At 36.3% G+C, this 22,097-nt stretch overlaps 2 protein-coding genes and 1 long non-coding RNA gene across 13 annotated transcripts; 2 read left to right on the plus strand and 1 right to left on the minus strand.

Annotated features, from left to right (window-relative positions):
• Positions 1–3,947: 3,947 nt before the first annotated feature.
• LOC108991782 lies at positions 3,948–6,351 on the minus strand. 2 transcript variants are annotated; one of them, XR_001996205.1, is made up of 2 exons: positions 6,123–6,351; positions 3,948–4,819 (listed from the first exon to the last, which is right to left on the minus strand). It is a non-coding gene; the product is annotated as an uncharacterized LOC108991782 (long non-coding RNA). The 2 variants fall into 2 exon arrangements; XR_001996206.1 differs by having other exon boundaries at positions 3,948–4,824.
• Positions 6,352–7,608: 1,257 nt separating this feature from the next.
• LOC108991892 lies at positions 7,609–10,953 on the plus strand. 10 transcript variants are annotated; one of them, XR_004802022.1, is made up of 3 exons: positions 7,609–7,804; positions 8,749–8,913; positions 10,100–10,953. XR_004802022.1 is itself a non-coding variant. In XM_018966296.2 (3 exons), the coding sequence occupies exons 1-3, from the start codon at positions 7,732–7,734 to the stop codon at positions 10,780–10,782; spliced, it is 912 nt and encodes a 303-aa protein (XP_018821841.1). In that variant the 5' UTR covers positions 7,659–7,731; the 3' UTR covers positions 10,783–10,953. The 10 variants fall into 10 exon arrangements, 9 of the variants coding, with proteins under 9 accessions (XP_018821841.1, XP_018821842.1, XP_018821843.1 ...); XM_018966296.2 differs by having other exon boundaries at positions 7,659–7,804; positions 8,744–8,913; positions 10,114–10,953; XM_018966297.2 differs by having other exon boundaries at positions 7,659–7,804; positions 8,744–8,913; positions 10,117–10,953.
• A 1,762-nt stretch (positions 10,954–12,715) lies between these two features.
• On the plus strand, positions 12,716–14,257 carry LOC108991939 (transcription factor bHLH51). Its single transcript, XM_018966367.2, has 2 exons — positions 12,716–13,067; positions 13,564–14,257. The coding sequence occupies exons 1-2, from the start codon at positions 12,789–12,791 to the stop codon at positions 14,032–14,034; spliced, it is 750 nt and encodes a 249-aa protein (XP_018821912.1). The 5' UTR covers positions 12,716–12,788; the 3' UTR covers positions 14,035–14,257.
• Positions 14,258–22,097: the final 7,840 nt, after the last annotated feature.

Raw genomic sequence — 22,097 nt, forward strand, 5'->3', positions numbered from 1 at the left:
TCTCATGACTTAGCTTTGCTCTCACGACTTAGCTAAACATTTGTAATTTTTTCTCTTTAGTGTGTACCGATTCAGAGTAGAAACTAGTAAAATACTTTGGATTTCTTGAAATCTCTCTATCTCTCACTCTCTCCAAAACGCCACAAATTTTGTCTTCTGAATATGGGTTTAGGAGTTTGCGTGGGTACATGATCGTGAAATTTTATAACATATGGAGAGAGTTTGCATCTATGGATTTTCTGGGAAGAAAAATTTTGTGCTTTCAATTTCAGAAACCTAGAAACTCAAAAATTTGTGCTTTTAGAAACCCACCTCAGAAATCCAAAAATAATAACCTAGGTACAAATGTAGAGAGAGAGAGAGAGAGAGAGCACAAGTAATTCATAGTCCGTTCCATTACAGACTGAGAAAAATTAAAATCCCACAAAACAAACAGACACACGAAATCAATAAATAAGGTAGTAAATAATGAAATACCTGAGAATTACTAAATGACACGATCTCTCACAATTTTATTAGACTTTTGGGAGTTCCTGATGGGTTCTTCGAAAGCCTTTTTGCTTCTCAATGGAAAAATAGTTAATTTGAGATTAAGATTCACTTTTTTATAAGGCCTTGCACTAAGCTAAGTCCATCCTTGTTCATTTCGTTATGTAATCTCTTTTTATTTTTTTGAATTAATTTATATTTTAATTTAGCTTATAAATTTAGATTAATTTAAAATATAACATAATTATATAACACTTTATATAAAAATATTATAAATATTAAAAGATATGAGAATATTATTAATAGTTAGATAAAATATTTGAAATGAATAAAAAATATAATATTTAAATAATATGACGAAAAAATAGATAAGATGATATGTACTATATTGTAAAAATCAATATATAAAATATAAAAAATAAATTTTAATGATGTATTTTAAAGGATAAGATAAAGAATCATTTAAAGTGCTCGAATCGGCAATTCTCTCTTGCCTGAGGCCTCCTCTTTACTCACTTTCTTGTCGCTCTGTGATTTTCGTCGTCTTGACCAAAGTTGTGAAAATTGTACCGTATTGGCCGGTACAGGTACTACCTGTATTTCGTATCGGCCTAAATACCAACCGTACCAACTTGTATTTGGCTATTTTTTTTTCCAAACTACAAACTTATTTTTTAACCCTCAATTCAGACTAGACTATTTATAATTTATATATATTTATATATAATTTATTTATATATAAGCTATTATTTTGAAATATAATTTTGAAATATAATTTATTTATATATCGACTATTCCAAAATGTTATCTCAAAACGCTATTCCGAAACGGTATCGATATCGAAATATTTCATTCCAGTGCCTTGACCGATATAGCGTCCGGTACGATATTCAAAACATTGGTCTTGACGCCATCTCTCTATTTCTCTATGAGTCATGGGCAAAGATTGCGTCCATAGATCTGCGAAAGAGAACCCATTTGGAGGTCGATATCTGCACCAAGGTGAGATATTTTTCCGTCCAAATCCCCTTCTTCAATGTATTTCTACAATTTTTATAGGTTTGTGACAAGTGATTGTAGCCTGTCATTATGTATTTTTTTTTACTCTGAATGTGTATTTCTCGATTGTGAGTGTTAAAATGTGATATGAAGAGAGGAACAAATTGTGGTTCCCCCTTCTTCTGCAGCTCCTACGCAGTGGATGTTGAAGGATATAGAAGCATAAGAAGAAACTCTGTTGCCATGCTAATGTATTCTCTCTTTCTTTTTTTGGCTGCAATGATTCAAGTTGCTTCCTCATCAAATTGCATGATTTGTGGGCCTGAGAAAATACTTTCAGATCATAAAAATGACCTCAAATAAGAGTACTTCAATAGAATCCCCCAACAAAAGTGTTGGGGAAAAAAAAAAACTACCCCACTGAAAATTTTTCATAATATCAGTACCTAGCGTTAGTTGCACATACATTCAAGTCACTGTCACAAAATAATAAAATTGTTTATTTTATTTTATTTTGACGAATAGCCCAGAATAGTTGTTGAAGTAAAAGTTCATATAAAGTACATGGGTACTAGGACATGTGTTTTAGTAATGTGAGCATGCATCCACGTTCCGCTTCTTCAAAACCTGGCCTCTAATTTTCTTTCATGGTTTGGAGAATCATGCTTTAAGATTTGCTTTATATATATAATACCGTTCTTCATATATTTAAATGTACATGATCTCCTAAAGTACTTACTCTAATTTATATGTGAGGACTACAGGATGAGTAGCTTCTTCTTCTCTCTTGATTTTGATTTTGCCAAGTGTACTTTATCATACTTTGTGTAGGGAGAAGTGAGATGTGAATTTTTCGTTTGGACAAATATACTTCGTGTGCTAGAGGAGAACATTAGTACAAGAGAGAATGTAGTTTGGAAGATGTGGGATGACGTATTGCAGAGCGAGTATGAAGTTCAGAAAATGAAAGATAAAGTAAGAGAGAGCGAGACAACTCTTTAGAAGGAAAAGAGAAAATTAGTATGTATGTATTGGATTGTATTAATTGTAATAGTTTTGGCTTGATTCAAATATATTGTAACCTGTAAATAGATGTGTATGATCTAGATGGTTTTTGTATGGACCAAATGTAATTGTACTCCCCCTATGTCTTCTATTTGCACTTGGACATCAATTAAATTATGATGTTTTGGTTCGGATAATTTTTCGAATGTTGTGATGAAAATATGGAGGACTGTGTTTTTGTTTGGTGTTAATAAGGCTTACGCAGCATGGAAAATAATGTTACCCTTTTTTCTTTACTTTGGTCATTTTGTTATGAATTCTATGAATGGCATTTAAATAATTTGTTATCATTGCTTGAGCCAAACAATTTTGTCTCTCTCTTTAGTTTTTTTTAGAGGTAATAAAGAAAGCTTACAGCCCTTCAACTTGTGTGCTACTTCGAGCAATTAGAACCCTGGAAGGCATAACTGGGAAATGATGGAAGTATATATGCAGTCAAGAGAAGCAGAGCACAACAACATTTTTGTTCTGCCTCTAAGTTTATTTAGAGCTACAACTCTTTGCAGACATCATTTCCAGTAGTCTACAATCAATTATCAACAAAGATTACATGGTACAAAAATGCAAGGGTGCAATAATGATATCATTTCCAGTAATCCTCTGCACATGGTACAAAATTTACACCAACACAAAACAAGTACTCTACAATCAAGTAATCTCAACAACAAAATTTGCACAACAAACAAGTACTCTACAATCTACACAGTAACACAAGCAATACTAAGACTGCGTTTGGATGTTAAGCTGAGTTGAGTTCTTTATGAATAGTAGTGAGATGAGATAGTAGAGTGAGTTTTGTGGGTCCACCTAAGATGAGTTTAAATGTGTTTGGATGTTAAAATGAATTTAGATGTATTTATGGGAAGTTGAAAAAGGTCGTGGGTCCCATATGTAAAGAAGTGTTGAATTGAAAAAGATTATGGGTCTCACGTGTAAAGAGGTTTTGAGTTAAAATGAATTTAGTAATTTGAGAGTTGAGTGTTTGAATGTTAGATTAGAGCTGAACTCTGACTCTGATGGAGTCGGAGTTATCGTTTCCAAACTCCGACTCCAAATGGAGGTTGGAGCTCTGACCATCTATTGGCTAGTTTTTCATGATTACAGTTAAGTCTTTTTACTCCTCACACAATTGCAACACTAGTCTATGGTTACATTTAATTGAATATATTTTCAAGTACGATTTATTGTTTTACATTATTATAAGAAGGAATAATGTTAATCCAGATCACTGAACAAAAAGACAAGAATATATATGAAAATAATGGGAATAGCATGAGAGGCAAGGTGCGGGAAACACAAAGGCATGCAAGCAGCTAGCAATAAAAGATTTTTCATTTTCTGAGTAATTTATTTTCATCAAACTCTTCTAGAAACAAAGCAATAAAACACAAATCATCCATAAAATCTTATACACATTTTATCAAACACATTGCATGCATACTAGTTTGCACAGTCCATTGCCATCAACCATATTCAATTTTTGCTACATTTCCTTACAACAACACAACTTCACAACAATTAATCTCAAAACAAATAATTTTAGGCAACCCAACAACATGGAAAAAAAAATTTAAATCAATTTTAGGGCTCGGAATTGGAAACCTACTAGAGGCTATGAAGGCTGGCCTGAGAAGTGAAGGGGAACGGAGTGTTGCGCACTACGGAGGTGCAAAGAGGAACGGCGGCAACAGAGAGGGAACGAGGCAGCGAGGCGGCGAGAGGTTCACTGGTTTAGAGAAAATGAAAAGGAGAAGGAAGAAGGAAGAAGGGAAGAAGGGAAGGGGGTCCTGCGTTTTGGACCCCCCCGTGATGAAACGACGCCATTCCACCTTAAGTGGAACGGCGTCGTTTAATATTTTTTTTAAAAAAATCGGAGTCGGAGTTCCGAAATCCGACTCCGACTATTTATTCGGAGCTACTCCAACTCCAACTCCGTTAGAATCGGAGAGGAATTTGGGCGGAGTCGAAATTTTCGAAAGTTTGCACAGCCCTATGTTAGACAAAGCTTAAAATTAGACGGAACTGAGTTGAACTCAGATGAGTTTAACAACCAAACGGGCCCTAAGTACATCTCCTCAACTGGATACAAATCAGTCCCTTCGCAACAGCCCCCCACACACAACACAAAACAGCTCTTGACAGCAGCCCCTTCACAACAGCCTTGACCACCAATTGGACAAGTTGTATTAACATCACCTTCACAACACAACCCCGCCCACATGAGAAGCAGATTTTGGTCACCTACACCACATGTCTTCACCATCTCCTAGACTTGACACAAAAAGTAGATAAAAAGTTAATAATTACGCCAATACAAAACATTAATTACTAAGCAGCACGTTGAGAACAGCACATGATATAGTCTACCGAAAAAAAAGGTAGCCTATCTCAAGAATTGTGATAATATAGGCCTAGTTTGTTTTCAGAGATGAGATGAGATGAATTGAGATTAAAGTTAAAAAGTTGAATAAAATATTGTTAGAATATATTTTTAAATATTATTTTTGTTTTGAGATTTGAAAAAGTTGAATTGTTTATTTTATTTTATGTGGAAATTTGAGAAAATTGTAATGATGAGATGTGAGGTTTTCAAAATTTTGGATTTAAATCTTAAAAGCAAACCAGGCTCTCTACTGAACATTCAAAACTAACTAAGACATTTTCATGCAGATAGCAAATCACTAGAGACAGAAACATGGACAGACATAGAGACAGGGACTGAGGGGCTGAAAAGTCCACCTTAGTAGCCACTTGTTCCAATAGATCAGAGATCCATGGCACCAAGTGCAAGTTACCAATTCTTGTAAAATGAACTTCCTAATACTAAGTCTCAGCTCCATTAGATTGACAAGAAAACTTAGGACATAAACCAAACTTCAAATCCCATGGTCTTGTAATTAGTCCAGATGCTTACACAAATCCCAAGAATCCCTTATCGCTTATCATTGGGACATTTGTTAGCAACCCCATGCAGCTCTTATCTATCCTAGTGATCTTAATTTCATTAATTTACAGCATTACTGACCCATCTCAGTGACTAATAAAAAAAAATAATCTCTAATGATATGTTCTTTGTAGTAATATTTTAATTGGCTTAAATTAACTGGCAAGATTTTCTTGTAGGCTAAGTCATTAATTTCCTTTTGGAAGAAACAGTAGCAATATATCCAAGCAAGAAGATATAAAACTTTGTTTTCATGATTTTCTTCACATTATTTTGTTTAATGAGACACAGAGACGGCATTCATGAATTCAAATTAGACTCGAGAGCACTCGTTATCTCTGGCGCAAGGCACACCTCAAAATCTATCCTTTCCTCACAGACTCATTGACTAATAAAATTCAGGGGTTTTCTAGATCTAATACCAAAGACTGCATGACTAGTGAAATTCTAAAGTCCCCGAAAAACTCATGTATTTGCAAGCATCTCAATGCCCTAAGCCCCAAAATTTGCAATAGCCATCTCAAAAAATCCATAACACAAAGAAACTTTCGTGCCCTCCCTTCAACTCTCTCAGTACACAAGCAGAAACCATAATACAGAAGGAAAAAAATGGTAGTGGAGTTACCTAGGAAGTTGGGCAGAGGGGCAGCGAAACAAATCTCACGAATTGGGGAAGAAGAAGCACGAGCAAAGGGGAAAACGTGGGGAGGCGATCATCAGCCACGAACTGGAGACCGCAAGGCGCTAGGTAGAGGGAGGGGCGAACTCAGGGCGCTGGGAAGAGAGAGGGGGGGGAATGCGAGGACGGGAGCTGTAAAAATTTTGAAAATTGAAATGGCTTCTTCTAAAGTCTAAACGAGCATTTCTGGCAAGAAAAAAGAGCCATGTGTGGTGTTAGTTAACCGCTGATGTATAGAAAAACTCAAATATAATTTATTAGAGAAATTCTATTTGCAGTCTTGAAGTAGGGACTGCATATGCAGGTACATGTTTAAATGAGAGAATATATTATTTTAGGAGGGATAATTTTGTAATTTTATAAAATTTTAAAGTTAAAATAGCCTAGGCCTGCATATGCAGTCCCCAAGCAGATACTGTACCTAGCATTGCTCTATAATTTTATTAATATATAATTTTTAATTAGTAAATAAAATAAAAAATAAAATTGATACACTTATTTAATCCATAAGAAAAAATTAAATATATAATTTTATTAATATATAATTTTTAATTAGTAAATAAAATAAAAAATAAAATATATAATAATAATAATAATAATAATAATAATAAATAAATAAATAAATAAATAGTGGTAAGTAGCAACTGACCATTATTCATTTATTAATTTAAAGAAAATTACGTTTTTTTTTAATTTTTTAATTTTAGGACATTAGAAAGCCTACTCGCGCCTTTAATAGTCCGCCCCTCTTTTAAGTTTGAGAAATGCTTTAAAAAAATGTCTCGGATGAGAATTTGTTTTTTATTGAATAATTAAAAAAATACATAGAAAAAAAAGAAGAAAAAAATTTCCTCTATTTGAAAAAATTTTTGAATTTCAAATTTGGGACTCTGCTATAGCAGGACTCTTTAAATTTGAGTAATGAATTCCTTCAAAAAAAAAAAAGCTTTGGATTCTAAATTTGGACTCAAAAAATTTCTTGAATAGGACTTTTTTTTTTTTAATCAAATGATTAAAAAAAATATTTTTTAATAATGTTGTGAATTTTTTATTTTTTTAAAAAATATTTATGATGATTAAAAAAATACATAAAAAAAAATTACTCTATTCGAGACATATTTTGAATCTCAAATTCAGGATCCGTAGTAGTACTCTTTCTTTTAACCGGTTTATTCCTTCTTTATTATTTATGTTATATTTTAAATTTTTTATTTTTTTATTATTATATTTTAAATATTTTTTTAACATTTTTAATTATTAAAAAAAATTAAAAAAACATATAATTTTTTAATAATTATTTTTTAACTATTAAATAAAATTAAAAATTAAAAAAAATTAAATATAAAAAAATAAATAAATTAATAATAAATAGAGATCATTTTCCTTTTAAGTTTTAACGGCAGGCTCAGACGACACGAGTGCAAAGTAGGGAGAGCGTAACACGCGCTGAAAATGACGGTGGTACGGATAACTTATCATCTCCTCCATTCGATTACAACCCACCCATTCACTGCCGCAAAACATAGCATATAACTCAGAAGAGCTCTCGCTGTTCATGGTTGAGCCTTTAAACGATCCGAAAATTCATGGCTATATCCCTGAACTCAGTCGTGGGCTTCAACTCAACGGTAAATTTTTCCTCCTTATTTCTCTCGTTTGACTTAAGATGCGACCTTTTTCTATTTTCCTTTTAGTAAACTGCAGTCAACTTAGATGATCTTTTATCAGCTTATCAACTATGTGTGTTTATTTTAAAATAATTTCATTTCTGATTCGAAATGGGTACTGGATGGGAGAACTCAACCGAAAGAGACAAGATGTTAGATGTTGGTTTCAAAGTGTAGCTAAACTCGGATGGTAGTAGGGACTGCTCTTCATTCTTGAGTTTTCGAGCCTAAATCAGAGCCTCAGGATGAATTTGTAATAGTTCCTACAAATAATCACTGGATAGCATTTTTTTAACGTCATAATTCTTGAGTTACAGAAGGGTTTCTATTTTATTAACTGCAGAATTTGAGTTTTAGGTTCTTGCTTTTACTGAACGTTGAAGGTATCATTGGGGTTTATTGTCAATGTGCGGCGTATATTCGATTATGGATTTTCCTTAAATTATAAGTATAAGCGGTTCAAAAATTTATTGGATCTTCTCGTGAGATAGAGTCTAGGTTACGGTTCAAAGTTTTTGAAGTAGTACATGCAGCTTCTCGCCGTCTAGGTTCATCTTGTTCGGTTCTCAGCAAGTATGGTATTACTATAATCACGTCCAATAGGTTGTCTCCTTAAGACAATGTGCAGTTGATGACGAACTTCCACATTTCCTTAAGTGCCTGTGTTGCGTGGAGTTCAAATATTTATAGCAGGATTGCTTAAACTGCAATATTTGGCTGTCATAGTGTTTATGAGCACCATATTTCACCCTAAAAAAATGTCTGATAATCAATATGGAGTTTTCATCTTTGTCCCTCACAAAGCAAAGCATGCTCTGCCTCTCATCTGTTATCTTCATTGTAACCTAACCCTGGCGCTGTTTCCTCTCCCGCTCCCTCTTGGCCTCTCCCTCGTTGAAGCTCAGTGCCTCAGCCCACATCGATGCCGTGCCACTCCGCTCTGCTCCTCTCAGTCCATGTTGCGGTCCTCTCCTCTCAATCAATGTCGTGCTGCTCTCATTCACTTGCCCAAAGCTCAGCCCCATGTCTGCTCCCTCTCCCTCAACCATTCTGTGCTGCTTTTCTCCTTGGTAATATTCTCTCGCTCTTTTTTTGTTCGGTGTTTTATTAGGGCTATGAATCTGTGTTTGTATTTTCAATTTGTGAACCTCGACGGATTTACGAGCAAAAATAGGGGAAATCCACTCACCAGTTCAACAATTACGTTAGATTTGGAGATGTGAAAGCTGCACTTGGATCGTCAAATATAAGCTTGATTTGGAGTTTCCATCTTGTCCCTCAAGGTGCTTTTGGACAAAGCATTCCTGCACTTGGATTTCTGTCCTTCCAAGTGATTTCCTCTGGTAAAGGAAGGAAATAATTTCAAAGATAAGTTGGATTGTCAACTTATTCCTCATACTGCCTTGAGTGCCTCAGATATAAGAGATGCTTTTATTCCCTTCTTGGTCGCATAAGGAGCGGCCTGACCACTGTGAGTAGCCCCCATTTGGCCGAGGATTGTTGCATTGATAGTCTCTCACATTATCATGTAGCTCTCTACCTATTAAAACTTTGCATTTGTATCTAGATTCATGGACAATCCATGTATCGGTTCAACACATAACTCGACCTAGTATGAATGTAGGAACCTTTATTGATAATTCAAACATACTGCGGAGCTTATTTGATGGTCAAGTCAATAGCAGTGAACTTATAAAAAAAAGTCAATAGCAGTGATTCAACTTACCTTTGGTAGATGTCTTTTTGATATTAGATTGACTTTGAACTGGTAGTTGCAAGCTTTTTTATGCCTTTCGGTTTTTTTCTTATTTGGAAGGAGTGCTTCTGAGTATTAAATGTCTTCCATTGCTGTATTGAATCATGTAGGGGGTTAGCTCTTCTTTCAGGTTAAGCTTTAGCAACCTTCTTGACATATATGCCTTCTATCCTCTTCATTCATTTTTCAAATATAAAACATTTTAGAAAAAGTGGATAAGGTGGTGCATCTGGAGGCAATAGTAGGTATTGTTTACAACATTTTTTTATATTGTTCACAACATTAAAAATATTTTTTATAAGTATGAAATAAAGTTTTATTAAATCAAGTAAAAACTTAAAAACTAAACTTTTTTTTTTTTTGACAAGTAAAAACCTAAAAACTTTATGCATAGTTAATTATTTCGAGGATCTAACGTCCAATATATACACGTTTATCATTTAATACTTCAATGTGATATAAATATATGTTGGTGACATAGTTCCCTTGATTTACTCAAGTATTTCTTCATTAGAAGTTGCAAGCCAAATACCCGAATGTGTCAAGATATTGTGTTGGAACTTCGGTACCGACAGTCACCCAATTTGCGTCCTTCCCAGGGAAGTTGGGGTCAAGGAGTCTTGTAAAGGATAGAAGATGGAGCTTTTCCCTTTCAGTTGCAGATAGTGATAATGCTACCACAAAGACCAGTGATGAGGGTTTTGCAAACGCAGAAAATAAACAGCCGCAAGCTGGTGTAAATAAAGAGTCAGGTTCTCAAGCCTCTGAAGCATCTAATGGGTCAACATTTTCTTCAGATTTGAAGCAGGAGACATCATCGTCTCCGAACCTGCAATCCACACCAAAAAGATCACCACTAACAGCCAAAGAGAGACTAAGGGCTGCCCGGGTACTGAACCGTTACATGGAATCAAAAGCAACTAAATCAGAAATGGGCAGCAAAGTATTGGACGCACTGAGGGCGAGTGACGGTGGGAAGAAAAGATCTGGGCTCCCAGAAGCCCCCACAAACTTATTTGATGACAGCAAGCGAGGAATGCCAAAGCAGGGCCTAACGTTTGAGTTTCCAGGAGGTTTTGATCTGTTTATAATTGCCTTTTCGTTTGTTTTCATAAGCACAGTGATGTTTGCTACAACGTACATTGTTTGGAAAGTAGGTGCAATCCATTTTAATGAGTATTAAGGTGGAGGGCAGTTCTTCGTTTTTGGACAAATTACCATCTTTTAATGCATCCTTGTAACTTACAAGTTAGCCTAATTTCGGGTACTTTTAGATACACATTATGCAAGGCTAGGATGTCAAATCTTTTATTCAGGCAGAATAAGTACTTTATTGTGCAAAAGATTTGCTTTAGTCAACCGTTATATATATATATATATCAGTAGTCAACATTTGCTGTCATAGCTTCGAGAATTGAAATTACTACGCCTGGCATGCATTTTCAAACCATGGCAGATACTGAAGAGAGAATTGTGGCTCGGCATATGAGCTTTCCTTTTTAATTTTATTTTACAACAGGAGCCCAATTGGCGATAATACCATTAATGCAAAAATCAGCAGACCGCTAGGTTTGGTTCATATCAACTAGTTTGGTTATTGTGTCAATCTATGAGGACCCTACATATTCATCATATCCTTTTGGTTCTATGAACATTGAGAACTTGTCTAACGTGAGCCGTTTTTCAAGTGCTTGACGAAACTATCTTCTGGTTAAATTCATTTCACCTAGAGATCTGGCACATTTGTATCATGGATCGTGCATGCCGACAATATAAAACCATTTTTTTTCCTACTTTGTTAAAGTAATGGGACCCGAAAAGCGTGTACTCAGATGTCCCCAATAGATAGAAGCATAGAGGAAAAAGAAGATGCGGAATCATAAACACCACAATTTTCTGAGGTAGAACTTTGTAAGGTGAGAGGTTAATCAGAGGCCTTTCTGGTGCGCTACAATGTATGAAGGCCCCACATCGTGACACGGCTGTTGATTGCAACTGGTCTGCTTCTGTAGGACTACCTTAATTAGAGGCCAACTTACAGAAATGAACAAACCAAGCCGCAAAAAATTAAATACTTCTACCCGTAAAGGTTAAAAACTGAAAACAAGCTCCACCGTGATGTAATTTACAAGGAAGACTCTACTCATGGAGGATATCCACCGAATTAATTTTATTTAATAATTAAAGAAGTAATTTTTAATAAATTTATTATTATTTTTATTTTTAAAAATATTTAAAGGAATTTAAAAAATGTTTAAATTTTTTTTACACCAATCGATAGAAAACTTGGGTAGACTAATCGGTAGCCCTAAACAACGCTCAAGTTACAACCAACGTAGCCCCTTGGGTCAGTTCTAACTTATGTGATGCATGGTTTTTTCTTTTAGAGTAATGATATGTAAACAATATATTTTATAATAATATTATAAGATAAGAATATTTTTATTTTTATAAAATATTTTATAAAAATATTTATTATATAAAATATTATAAAAAATATTGTGTATAAATTATTATTTTTTTCTTTTGCTTTTCCAATGACACTTGTAAACCTCGGCCGAAGAACGAGGAAAAGGAGAAAGAAAACAAGTTCTATACAAGGATCGTGGGCTAAAATTAGTAGGGCTTGCATGTTCCACCAACCCAAAAAGCTAGTAATTCTAGTGTGGTAGGGATAAAGTACTTTCTGTTAGGTTACAGAATTGGTCGATCCTTCAGATCTACCTCTGCTAGCATGTAAATCTATTGATCATAATTCCCCCTTTTGTTTTATTTTATTTTATAGGATTCATCTATATCTACTCACTCACTTCCGTGCTACTACCATATTTTCCGTCTAATTTCAGCAAGCACGGGGGTCAATACATCGTCGGACAATCAACTTTTCCTCTTTCTAAAATCTTCAAGATCCTATGAAGTCTCAGTTGTTTTTTGTATTTATAACAAAGATTTTCATATTGAGGCGACAGGCAAATAAAGCCAAACATGATTTTTCATTTGACCAATTAAAGGGTAATGAGCTCGGGAAAAAAAAAAAAAAAACAAAGGGTACTGGATATCACACCAATCAAAATCAAGATAAGAAGAGATATCACACATTATTAGCACAAGAAACAGTAGCAGCAGAATGTGTCATAAAAAGCAGAGTCGTAGTTGGATTAATGATGCTTGTTCAGTTGTTTGTTCGCCATGGAGAATTGCTATTACTCCGGTTTTCCTCAGGAGGGAAACTGGGCTCAGTGTCATGCTGCAGTTCTAGACAGTGAGTCCTCCTCCTATCTAGTTCCATGGCAACTATCACCTCAGGTATCAGCCTCTGCCAATTTCCAATTCCAAGGGTTTCCGGTTGCAGAAGATGGAGGAGGTGCCACTGCTTCCAAGAGCCATAGTCAAGCAGAGAAGCGGCGTAGGGACAGGATAAATGCACAACTTTCAACTCTTAGGAAACTAATTCCCAAGTCTGATAAGGTAAAAAGATAAGATGAACCTTTCTCGCACCCCTCCTCGTTTGCTAAAAATCAATATGTGAATGAGTAGGTAGTAAGCTGTCCAATTTAGGAAAATCTATACTCTCTTCATTACCCGGCTGCAGCATGTCATAACATGTTGAGATCATTTAGCCTTCTGATAATATGGAAAGCCTAAGGATAGTCGATAAACTGGTATCACATGGTTCGAAATTTGTCGACTGCTTCTTTATACTGCTTAGTAAAATGCAAATTAATGACTTCTGTAACTCTACGATGGTACTTCTCCTTCGTTTCTGGGGAGGGGTGTACACGTAGGCGTGAGATTGACGGAGATCTATGGGATTATCGAGGATAAAAGTGATTCTAACCGTTTGCAAAAAATAAAAAATAAAAAGGGTTCGACAACTTAACCGAATTCTTTAGTGATTCTATACACATAAATATACGCGATGCATATTTTATAAATCTGAAAGAAATCAATATCTGTTATGCAGATGGACAAGGCAGCTCTATTAGGAAGTGTGATTGACCATGTGAAGGATCTTAAGCGAAAAGCAATGGAGGTCAGCAAAGCCTGCTTGCTTCCTACAGAAGCAGATGAAGTAACTATTGAATCTGATTATGCCCAAGATGTAAACCTCGGCAACGTTCACAGAAGCGAGGAAAATATGTTCATAAGGGCCTCTATTTGCTGCGATGATCGACCGGAGCTGTTTTCGGAGCTCATCCAAGTCCTCAAAGGCTTAGGACTGACAGCAGTCAAAGCTGATATTGCTAGTGTGGGTGGAAGAATTAAGAGCGTTTTGGTGCTTTGCACTAAGGAAAGTGATGTGGGTGCTTGCCATAGCACTCTGAAACATTCACTTAGACTGGTTTTAAGTAAAATTGCTTCGTCATCTATGGCTTCAAACTGTCGTATTAGAAGCAAAAGGCAGAGGTTCTTTTTGCCTTCGTATTCACAATAATCTTCCAGAAACATTTTTTGGGTCATCTTATATTTACATTGGTATCTTTTTCATCTTTTTCCCCCCTTAGACATTCTTTGCCCATGCACTGTCAGATGCTGGTGGCAAGCACTGTCAGATGCTCGTTTTCCAACCGTCTAAAGAAGTGGAGTTCATTGTATGACTTTTCCTACCGTCTGAAGAAGTGGAGTTCATTGTATGACCACTCTTTGTTCTTGCTTCATTACTCTCTCTTTCTCTCTCTTGCACGCGCGCGCTCACAAACGCAAAAATGAAAAGCAAACAGAGTCAAACTCTTATCTCCATGCCTATCATCACATCCATAGTGCCAAGCAGAACAATAGTCTCAGTTTAACTGTGCAACGTTGAAGCCGCTACAGCACTACTCACTACTTCCACTAGTGACAATTAAGAAGTTTAATTTGCTATAAGAGTGGCATAATTCGCTTAATACATGCTTGGCCTCCGCCTACCAAATGATGTCTGACAAAGATCATATTTAATTCTCTGAAGGAATTAGATAAATCTAATTTGACCATATAATGCTGTTTGTACAAGGAGACTAGGCATGGAAATATCAAACAAATTATAACAAATATTGTAGACTTTAGATGTTGTGTCCATCTCCCTTGGACAGAAATATTAAAAAAGGATCTGTCTCTTCGGCTCGGAAAGTATGTTTGACAAAATATCCATTATTTGTCTGGTTGTTGGCTGTCGTGATTAGAAGTTTTAGGAAGGAAGCACGAAAAAAAAGCAATCAGGCAATCAGGCATTCGAGACGGATAATGGCAACAGTTCAACGTAAGAAAAAAAACCACCTTATCAAGGAAGCACGAAAAGGCCTTGGAACTCAGTCTCGGTGCTCCTCATCTGTCTCATGTTAAACAATCGAGCTTATGACTATAATTGATAAGAAGATTGCTCATTGGGTTCATAAGCACAGGGTCGTCCTGGACAAATATTCATTTCATTATATACATTGTTGATTGTTCTCCATAAACTGGGGCATCTCCTACTATTGACAAGATAAACCTTTGACAATAATAAAAAAGCTTGGAGGCCCCCGGACGAAATCCCTTTTTAAAATGCATAAAGCGTTGTTGGATACTTTTAGCTTGGGCTGTGGATCCGGATCCGGATATATGGAAACATCTGGGCAGATATCGGATTTGAACCCAAATACTCGGATTTGAACTGGATCCGGATTTCTTTTTTAAATATTTTTTTAGCACTTTTTAAATGGATTTTTTAAAAAACCTTTTTATCACTTTCTTAAAAAAAAAGAAGCTTTCGGCACTTTTTTAAAAGGATTTTTTTCCCTTAAAAAAAGAAATTTTTTAAACACTTTTAAAGCCTTTAAAAGAAAATCTTTTGAATACTTTTTAAAAGGTTTTTTTTAATAGGTGATCATGTTTATTATTTTTTATAAGCATTTTTTTATATAATGAATATCTTTATAGGCATTTTAAACTTTTTATGCCCATTCAAATTTTTATAAAAAAAAATAATTAATAATAGATATCAATACTCACAAAACACTGCATATTACATTGCTGTTTACATCATAATGCAAAACATCAACTTAACAAAGAACAAATTAGAAATGCCTCCCATAATTCAGAGCCATCATCCTGCAGATTTGGAGATAGCTCCATTGTTTGAAGGATCTCTCCATAAGAACACAATTTTGTATGGATTTAGATTGCAATTGAAACTTCTAGGTAGAAGTGATTGTAGAAGAAGCTTGCTGGGTTGTCTGAAAGAACACATTTAAATTTATCTGTGACCAGGGGAATGAGTATAAGATTATGCCCTCTTTCGATCAAAAGCATATAAATATATAAATATATATATACATCTAGTACCATAAAACCAATGGAGCTTTCAATAGTTCATGAAGACGAAAGGTAATATTTATTAAGGTTAGTGACTCAAACTCAATATGAAAACAAAATACAACATTCTATTTAAATATCAAAACATTATGCTGGAACTTTATTTTGCTCTCACTTGTCCAAAGAGCAATAAAGAGCTGTAAAGAAATTAGAGGCCCAAGATAAAGAAATCAAATAAGATGGAGAAAAGAAAGGGGAGAAGACAGACCCCATGTACATCACTGAGAGCACAAGTGGGGAATCTTAACATGGAGTAGCAGCAAAGGCGCTCGACCTCTGCAATGCCCATATATTTGGTTACTTGAGAAGCACAAAGTGCTTGAACCTCTATGTTTTTAGTGATTAATAGTCGAGTAAGGTGTTCTAATTCTTTTCGACTTCATCACTAATGATTCTTGCAATTCTTCTTTTTAGATGTTTTTTAATTACAGGTATGGTAGTTTTTTCAAGTCTCACGTAAAACGTTCAAATTTGGAATGGCAACCAAGACTCACAAACCAAATGGATATGGACTCAAACAAAAACGAAAATCCAGATCTAATCTATCCATATCAAACTTTAAAAAGCGAGATTTGCTCACATGGATATGGACTAAAACAAAAATGTAAACCCAGATCTAAACTAAACCAAGTCTATACTATGAAATTTCAAAAACCCCATAAAATGTTCAAATCTGGAATGGTAACCAAGATTCACAAATCAAATGGATATGGACTCAAACAAAAATGAAAGCCCATATCTAATCTATCCATATATACATTTAAAAAGCGAGAGATACTCACATAGATATGGACTCAAACAAAAATGTAAACCCAGATCTGGGAGAAGCTACACTGTGAGAGAGTGAGTGATGGGTTTCGTTGAGGGATGCTAGGGTTTTCAGGGAGAGAGTGAGAGAAAGAAAGAGAATATAGAGAGAGGCAAAGTTAGGTTTTCGGGCTTAGGGGAAGTTGGATTTCCGTAGTTTTTTTCAGGAAGGAACAAAGCTAACACAAATGGATAAAAATGGAGAGTTCAAGTTGAGACAAAGAAGAATATATCGTAGGCAAACGACGTTGAGAGAAAGATGGGCGAATGGTGAACGGCAGTCCTCGCGGTGACAGCTAGGGTTTCTGATTTTCAAAAGTTGGAACTCGAGAGATAGAGATATAGAGTTGTCTGTTGAGTGAAATATCAAAAGTTGAAATGAGAGAGAGGAGCAGAAGACCAAATTTAAAACAATGTTCTCAAAAGAGAAACCGGTTACGGATATCTGGTTTAAAAACCAGATCCGTAACTGGATCCGGGCGGGTACAATATTTTTTTACCCACCCGGATTCAATTCGGGTGGATAACCGCCCAGATGACCCGAATTTTCGGGCTTCAAACCAGACTGGAAAAAAATCCGGCTCGGTTCGACACCCCTACTTTTAACGCCTACGGAAGTTAGATGGATTGGTCCACCAAAGAACCCAGACTAAGCTGGGGCCAAAAAATTAGACAAGCTGGCAGACGTCAAACGTGGCATTTGAACAAATGGCACCGTTGGGCCAAAATTAGCATTATGGGTCCAGAACTGGAAAGCGTGCGTCTAGATTCTAGAATCCAAAATGGTTACAAATAAAACGCATTTTCCTTTGGGATAACGGTTGCTTCAAGGAGTGCTTTAGGATGCTCGTGAGTCTTGACAAGGAAATGAAACGCATCTATTAAGAGATAAATTATAGCAGACATTCAATGAGAGATCAAAAACCCTAAAAATATAACATCAAAAACCTTCAATAATCGAGTGATGTTAGCAATGGAGCACATCCCCCTTTTTGCAACCACAACATAATCCACAAAAGCAAAAACCCTATTAGATCTAAAATAAATCTATTTACCTCATGCCGCTCTCTCTCTAGATGAGTAAAACTCCCTCCTCTGTCAAAAACTTATCCTAGTAAACTCTCAGAAAACTTCCCTAGCTCATCACTCAAACATGAAACCCACTCCTTCGCTTGACCTTGAATTGCTAATATCACAAACTGAGGCTTTAACATGGGACGATATCGTCTTAGAGCCAGCCATAGAGACTGCCACTATCATTTCAAACCATGCCCTTGTTGGAAAATTAGTTTCATCAAAGCCTATAAACAAACACACTTTTCACACCACCATCAAAGCTGTCTGGAGCTTTATCCTTGGTCTACACATAGAAGACTTAGGTCCCAACACATTCCTGTTTACAGTTCCCACATCACAAGACAAGGATATAGTTTATAATCAAAGACCCAGGAACTTCAAAGGTTTTCATATGATCCTCAAAGAATGGCTTTCTGGACAAAGTCTACAAGAGATAGACCTCAAGTTTTCAGCATATGTGTCACAGAGATATGATTTGATATGATTATTGTATTTTAGTAACATTTTCCTTTCTAGTTCGACACTTTCCCTTCTAGTTAGATATATACGTAATTGTGTAAATACTTACCTTGTATAGATACTTATCTTGTAAATTTCCTTCTATATAATGAAAGCAATCCCTATAGAAAGGGTATTGAGCCTGTTCGAGCCGGTTTATTGAACCGTAATTCGGTTCCTTCCTTGCATATTTGCTTGGGAGATTTATTGCGTGAAGAACAGCAGTTATCCACTCAGATGGGTATGACTTTTGAGAAGGTCTTTTCTGAAGCTGTGAATGTAGCCTATGCTGCACAAGGGAGAGGGAGGAACAAGTTGCAGTGTTTCAATTGCAATGAGTTTGGTCATATTGCTCGCAACTATCCGAAGAAAGTTTGTAACTACTACAAGAAAGAGGGTCATCTCATCAAAGATTGTCGGGTACATCCTCAGAATCGCCAATCCCAAGCCTTTCAAGCTGCTGTTCAGTCTTCGTCTTCTTCTGCACCCCCCACTGTATGCTCTGACTCATCTGTTCTCACACCTGCCATAGTCTAACAGATGATTGTGTCTGCTTTACGGCTTTAGGCTTGCAAGGTACGAATCTTAGTTTCACTTCTTCTTGGATTGTTGATTCAGGTGCCTCTAATTATATGACTGGTAGTATAACGGGTCTCCATGGTGTTCGTAAGTATGGAGGTACGCAAACTATCTAGATTGCTGATGGCTGTACACTTCCTATTACTGCTATTGATACTTTTGGCCCTTCATTTCGAAATGTTTTTGTCTCTTCTGGATTATCTACCAATTTGATTTCTGTTGGCCAATTGGTAGATAATGTTGTGTCTATTTCCTTTACAGTTTTCTATTCCTAATGTTGTTTCCTTTGCTTGTACGACTACTACCAATAATAATGAAGTCTGGCATAAGAAATTAGGTCATCCTAATTCTGTTGTCTTGACTCATATTTTGAAACATGATTTTTTGGGCAATAAAGATTCATTTTCTTCTTCTCATGTATCTTTTGATTGTGCTACTTGTCGTCTTGGTAAAAGTAAAACTTTACTTTTTCCTGCGCATGGTAGTCGTGCTTCTAATTGCTTTGAGATTATGCATACTGATGTTTGGGGTGTCAGCCATGTTATTTCTCATGGTCAGTATCGTTATTTTGTGATGTTTACCGATGATTATAGTCGATTTACTTGGATCTATTTTCTCCGTTCTAAAGCTGACGTCTTTTCTATTTTTCAAAAATTTGTCAGTACTTGTATCAAAATCTTACGCTTCGACTCAGGGGGGAATACATGTCTCATTCCTTTCAGACTTATCTTCAGCAAAAAGGGATTATTTCTCAGCATTCTTGTATCAAAATCTTATGCTTTGACTCAGGGGGTAGAAGCTTTATCTACTGCTGTTTATTTGCTCAATCGATTACCTACTGCCACTCTAAATTATGATTCTCCATATTTTCGATTATTTGGCATATCTCCTGAGTATAAATCATTTCATACTTTTGGGTGTGTTTGTTTTGTTCATCTGCCACTTGTTGATCGTCACAAGCTTACTGCCCAGTCTGTCACGTGTGCTTTTATGGGATATAGCCCTACTTAGAAATGATTTGTTTGTTATGATGCTCATGAAACAAATTCCGGATCTCCCCGAATGTGATTTTCTTTGAAAATCAATATTTCTTTTAGTCTCAGGTTATTTCTAATCCTCCTATTACTCTTCTACCCAATTTTGATAATGTGCCTTCTTCTATTGAGCGATTTTAACTAGGTGTAGTGTATCATAGATGTCCTCCTTCAACGCCTCTTCTAGACACTGATCCGTCATCTGATTCTGCGGATCTTATATCTCGGCGGTCCACCCGGGTTACACATCCACAAGATAGGTATGGTTTTTCTCATACCTCGCTTACTACTATTCTCGACACTGTTTCTGTTCCTCACTCTTATACTCAGGTAGCCACCCAAGCATGTTGGCAGCAGGCCATGCAAGAAGAAATCCAAGCTCTTCAAGACAATCACACTTGGGATCTTGTGACTTGTTCCTCTGGTGTCAAACCTATTGGTTGTAAATGGGTATACTTAGTCAAGTTTCGGTTTGATGGCTCACTTGACATATATAAGGCCCGTCTCGTGGCTCTTGGGAACCGGTAGGAGTATGGTATTGATTATAAATAGACATTTGCACCTGTCGCCAAAATGACTACTGTACAGACTATTCTGGCACTTGCTGCATCACAAGGGTGGTCTCTCCAGCAGATGGACGTGAAGAATGCTTTTCTACATGGGGATTTGAAGGAAGAAATCTATATGTCTCCACCTCCCGGCATGTTTGCTACACCTTCCTCAGAGGTTTATTGGTTACGTCGATCCTTGTATGGACTGAAACAGACTCCACGAGCATGGTTTGATAAATTTCGCTTTACTCTGCTTGCTTTTCACTTTACTCAGAGTCAATTTGATTCCTCTCTGTTTCTTCGCAAGACTTCTGTAGGAATTGTATTGCTTTTAGTATATGTTGACAACATTGTGATTACTGGCTTTGACAGTGAGTTAATTAAGCAATTACAACAGCATCTCATAGCCTCTTTTCACATGAAGGATCTCGGTCCCTTGTAGTACTTTCTTGGCCTTGAGGTGCAAATTACTCCGACTGGTACATTGTTACACCAACACAAATACACGTAGGAAGTGATTTCATTGGCTGGTCTCCAATCGAGTAATCATGTTCTTACTCCCTTGCAGGTAAATCTTAAGCTTCGTCAGGAGGAAGGTGAGCTTCTATTAGATCCATCCTTGTATCGGCAACTAGTTGGGAGTTTGAACTATTTGACGATTACTCGTCCTGACATTTCTTTTGTTGTGCAGCAGGTTAGTCAATTTATGCGGGCCCCTCGACACCTTCACTTAGTTGATGTCCGCCACATTATCCGATATCTTGAGGGCACCTCTACACGCGGGTTGTTCTTTCCTAAAGAATCTTCCTTACAGTTGGTGGGGTATAGTGACGCTGATTGAGCTGGATGTGCTGATACTCGTCGCTTTGTTATTGGTTGGTGCATGTTTTTAGGCAATGCACTCATTTCTTGGAAGAGTAAGAAGCAATATAAAGTTTCCAAGTCCTCCACTGAGTCTGAGTATCGAGCTATGTCTAGGGATGCTACCCGCCCCTACGGGACGAGGGCACCTTTTCCTCGCACCCAGCCCCACATGGGGTGGGGGGTGAGGTTTTCACCCCCGTCCCCCGCCCCCGGGATACGGGGGAGGGGTGTGGGCGGATTCTCAATCCGCCTCGCCTATTTTCACTTTTAAAAAAATACTACATTTATTTTATTTAAAAATTATTTATAAGTGTAAAAGTAATTAAAAATACATTTTTAGATCCAAATTATAAATTTAAATTTTGTAATATGACTATAATTTAAAAAATATATAATTTTTAAATTTGCTAGTGCATATTTTGTGTAAATTGTAGTGTATTAATTTTTAAACTATGTATTTTTTAAATTTGCCAATGCATATTTTGTGAACAAATCTAACAAATTGTAATATATATTTATATATACAGAATTTGTAAAATATAAATATATATTTATGTTTATATATATGTATATAATATACATATATAAATGGAGGCAGGGACGGGGGAAATGCGGGGAGGGGTTGGGCCCCACCCCCGCATGGGCGGGGCGGGGTTGTCGGCCCCGCCCCCGCTGCCCCACCCATAGCTATGTCTTCCGCCTGCTCTGAGATCACATGTCTTCGTGGGTTATTGGGTGAACTTGGTTTTCCCCAG

This window comes from Juglans regia, chromosome 7 (assembly GCF_001411555.2).
Source record: "Juglans regia cultivar Chandler chromosome 7, Walnut 2.0, whole genome shotgun sequence".
NCBI classification, from domain to species: domain Eukaryota; kingdom Viridiplantae; phylum Streptophyta; class Magnoliopsida; order Fagales; family Juglandaceae; genus Juglans; species Juglans regia.

Coding starts and splice junctions, on each gene's coding strand:
- LOC108991892 (XM_018966296.2), top strand. CDS start 7,732: ATGGTTGAGCCTTTAAACGATCCGAAAATTCATGGCTATATCCCTGAA. Junction 7,805..8,743: donor TCGTGGGCTTCAACTCAACG/GTAAATTTTTCC, acceptor CCCTCGTTGAAG/CTCAGTGCCTCAGCCCACAT. Junction 8,914..10,113: donor CTGTGCTGCTTTTCTCCTTG/GTAATATTCTCT, acceptor TTTCTTCATTAG/AAGTTGCAAGCCAAATACCC.
- LOC108991939 (XM_018966367.2), top strand. CDS start 12,789: ATGGAGAATTGCTATTACTCCGGTTTTCCTCAGGAGGGAAACTGGGCT. Junction 13,068..13,563: donor TAATTCCCAAGTCTGATAAG/GTAAAAAGATAA, acceptor TCTGTTATGCAG/ATGGACAAGGCAGCTCTATT.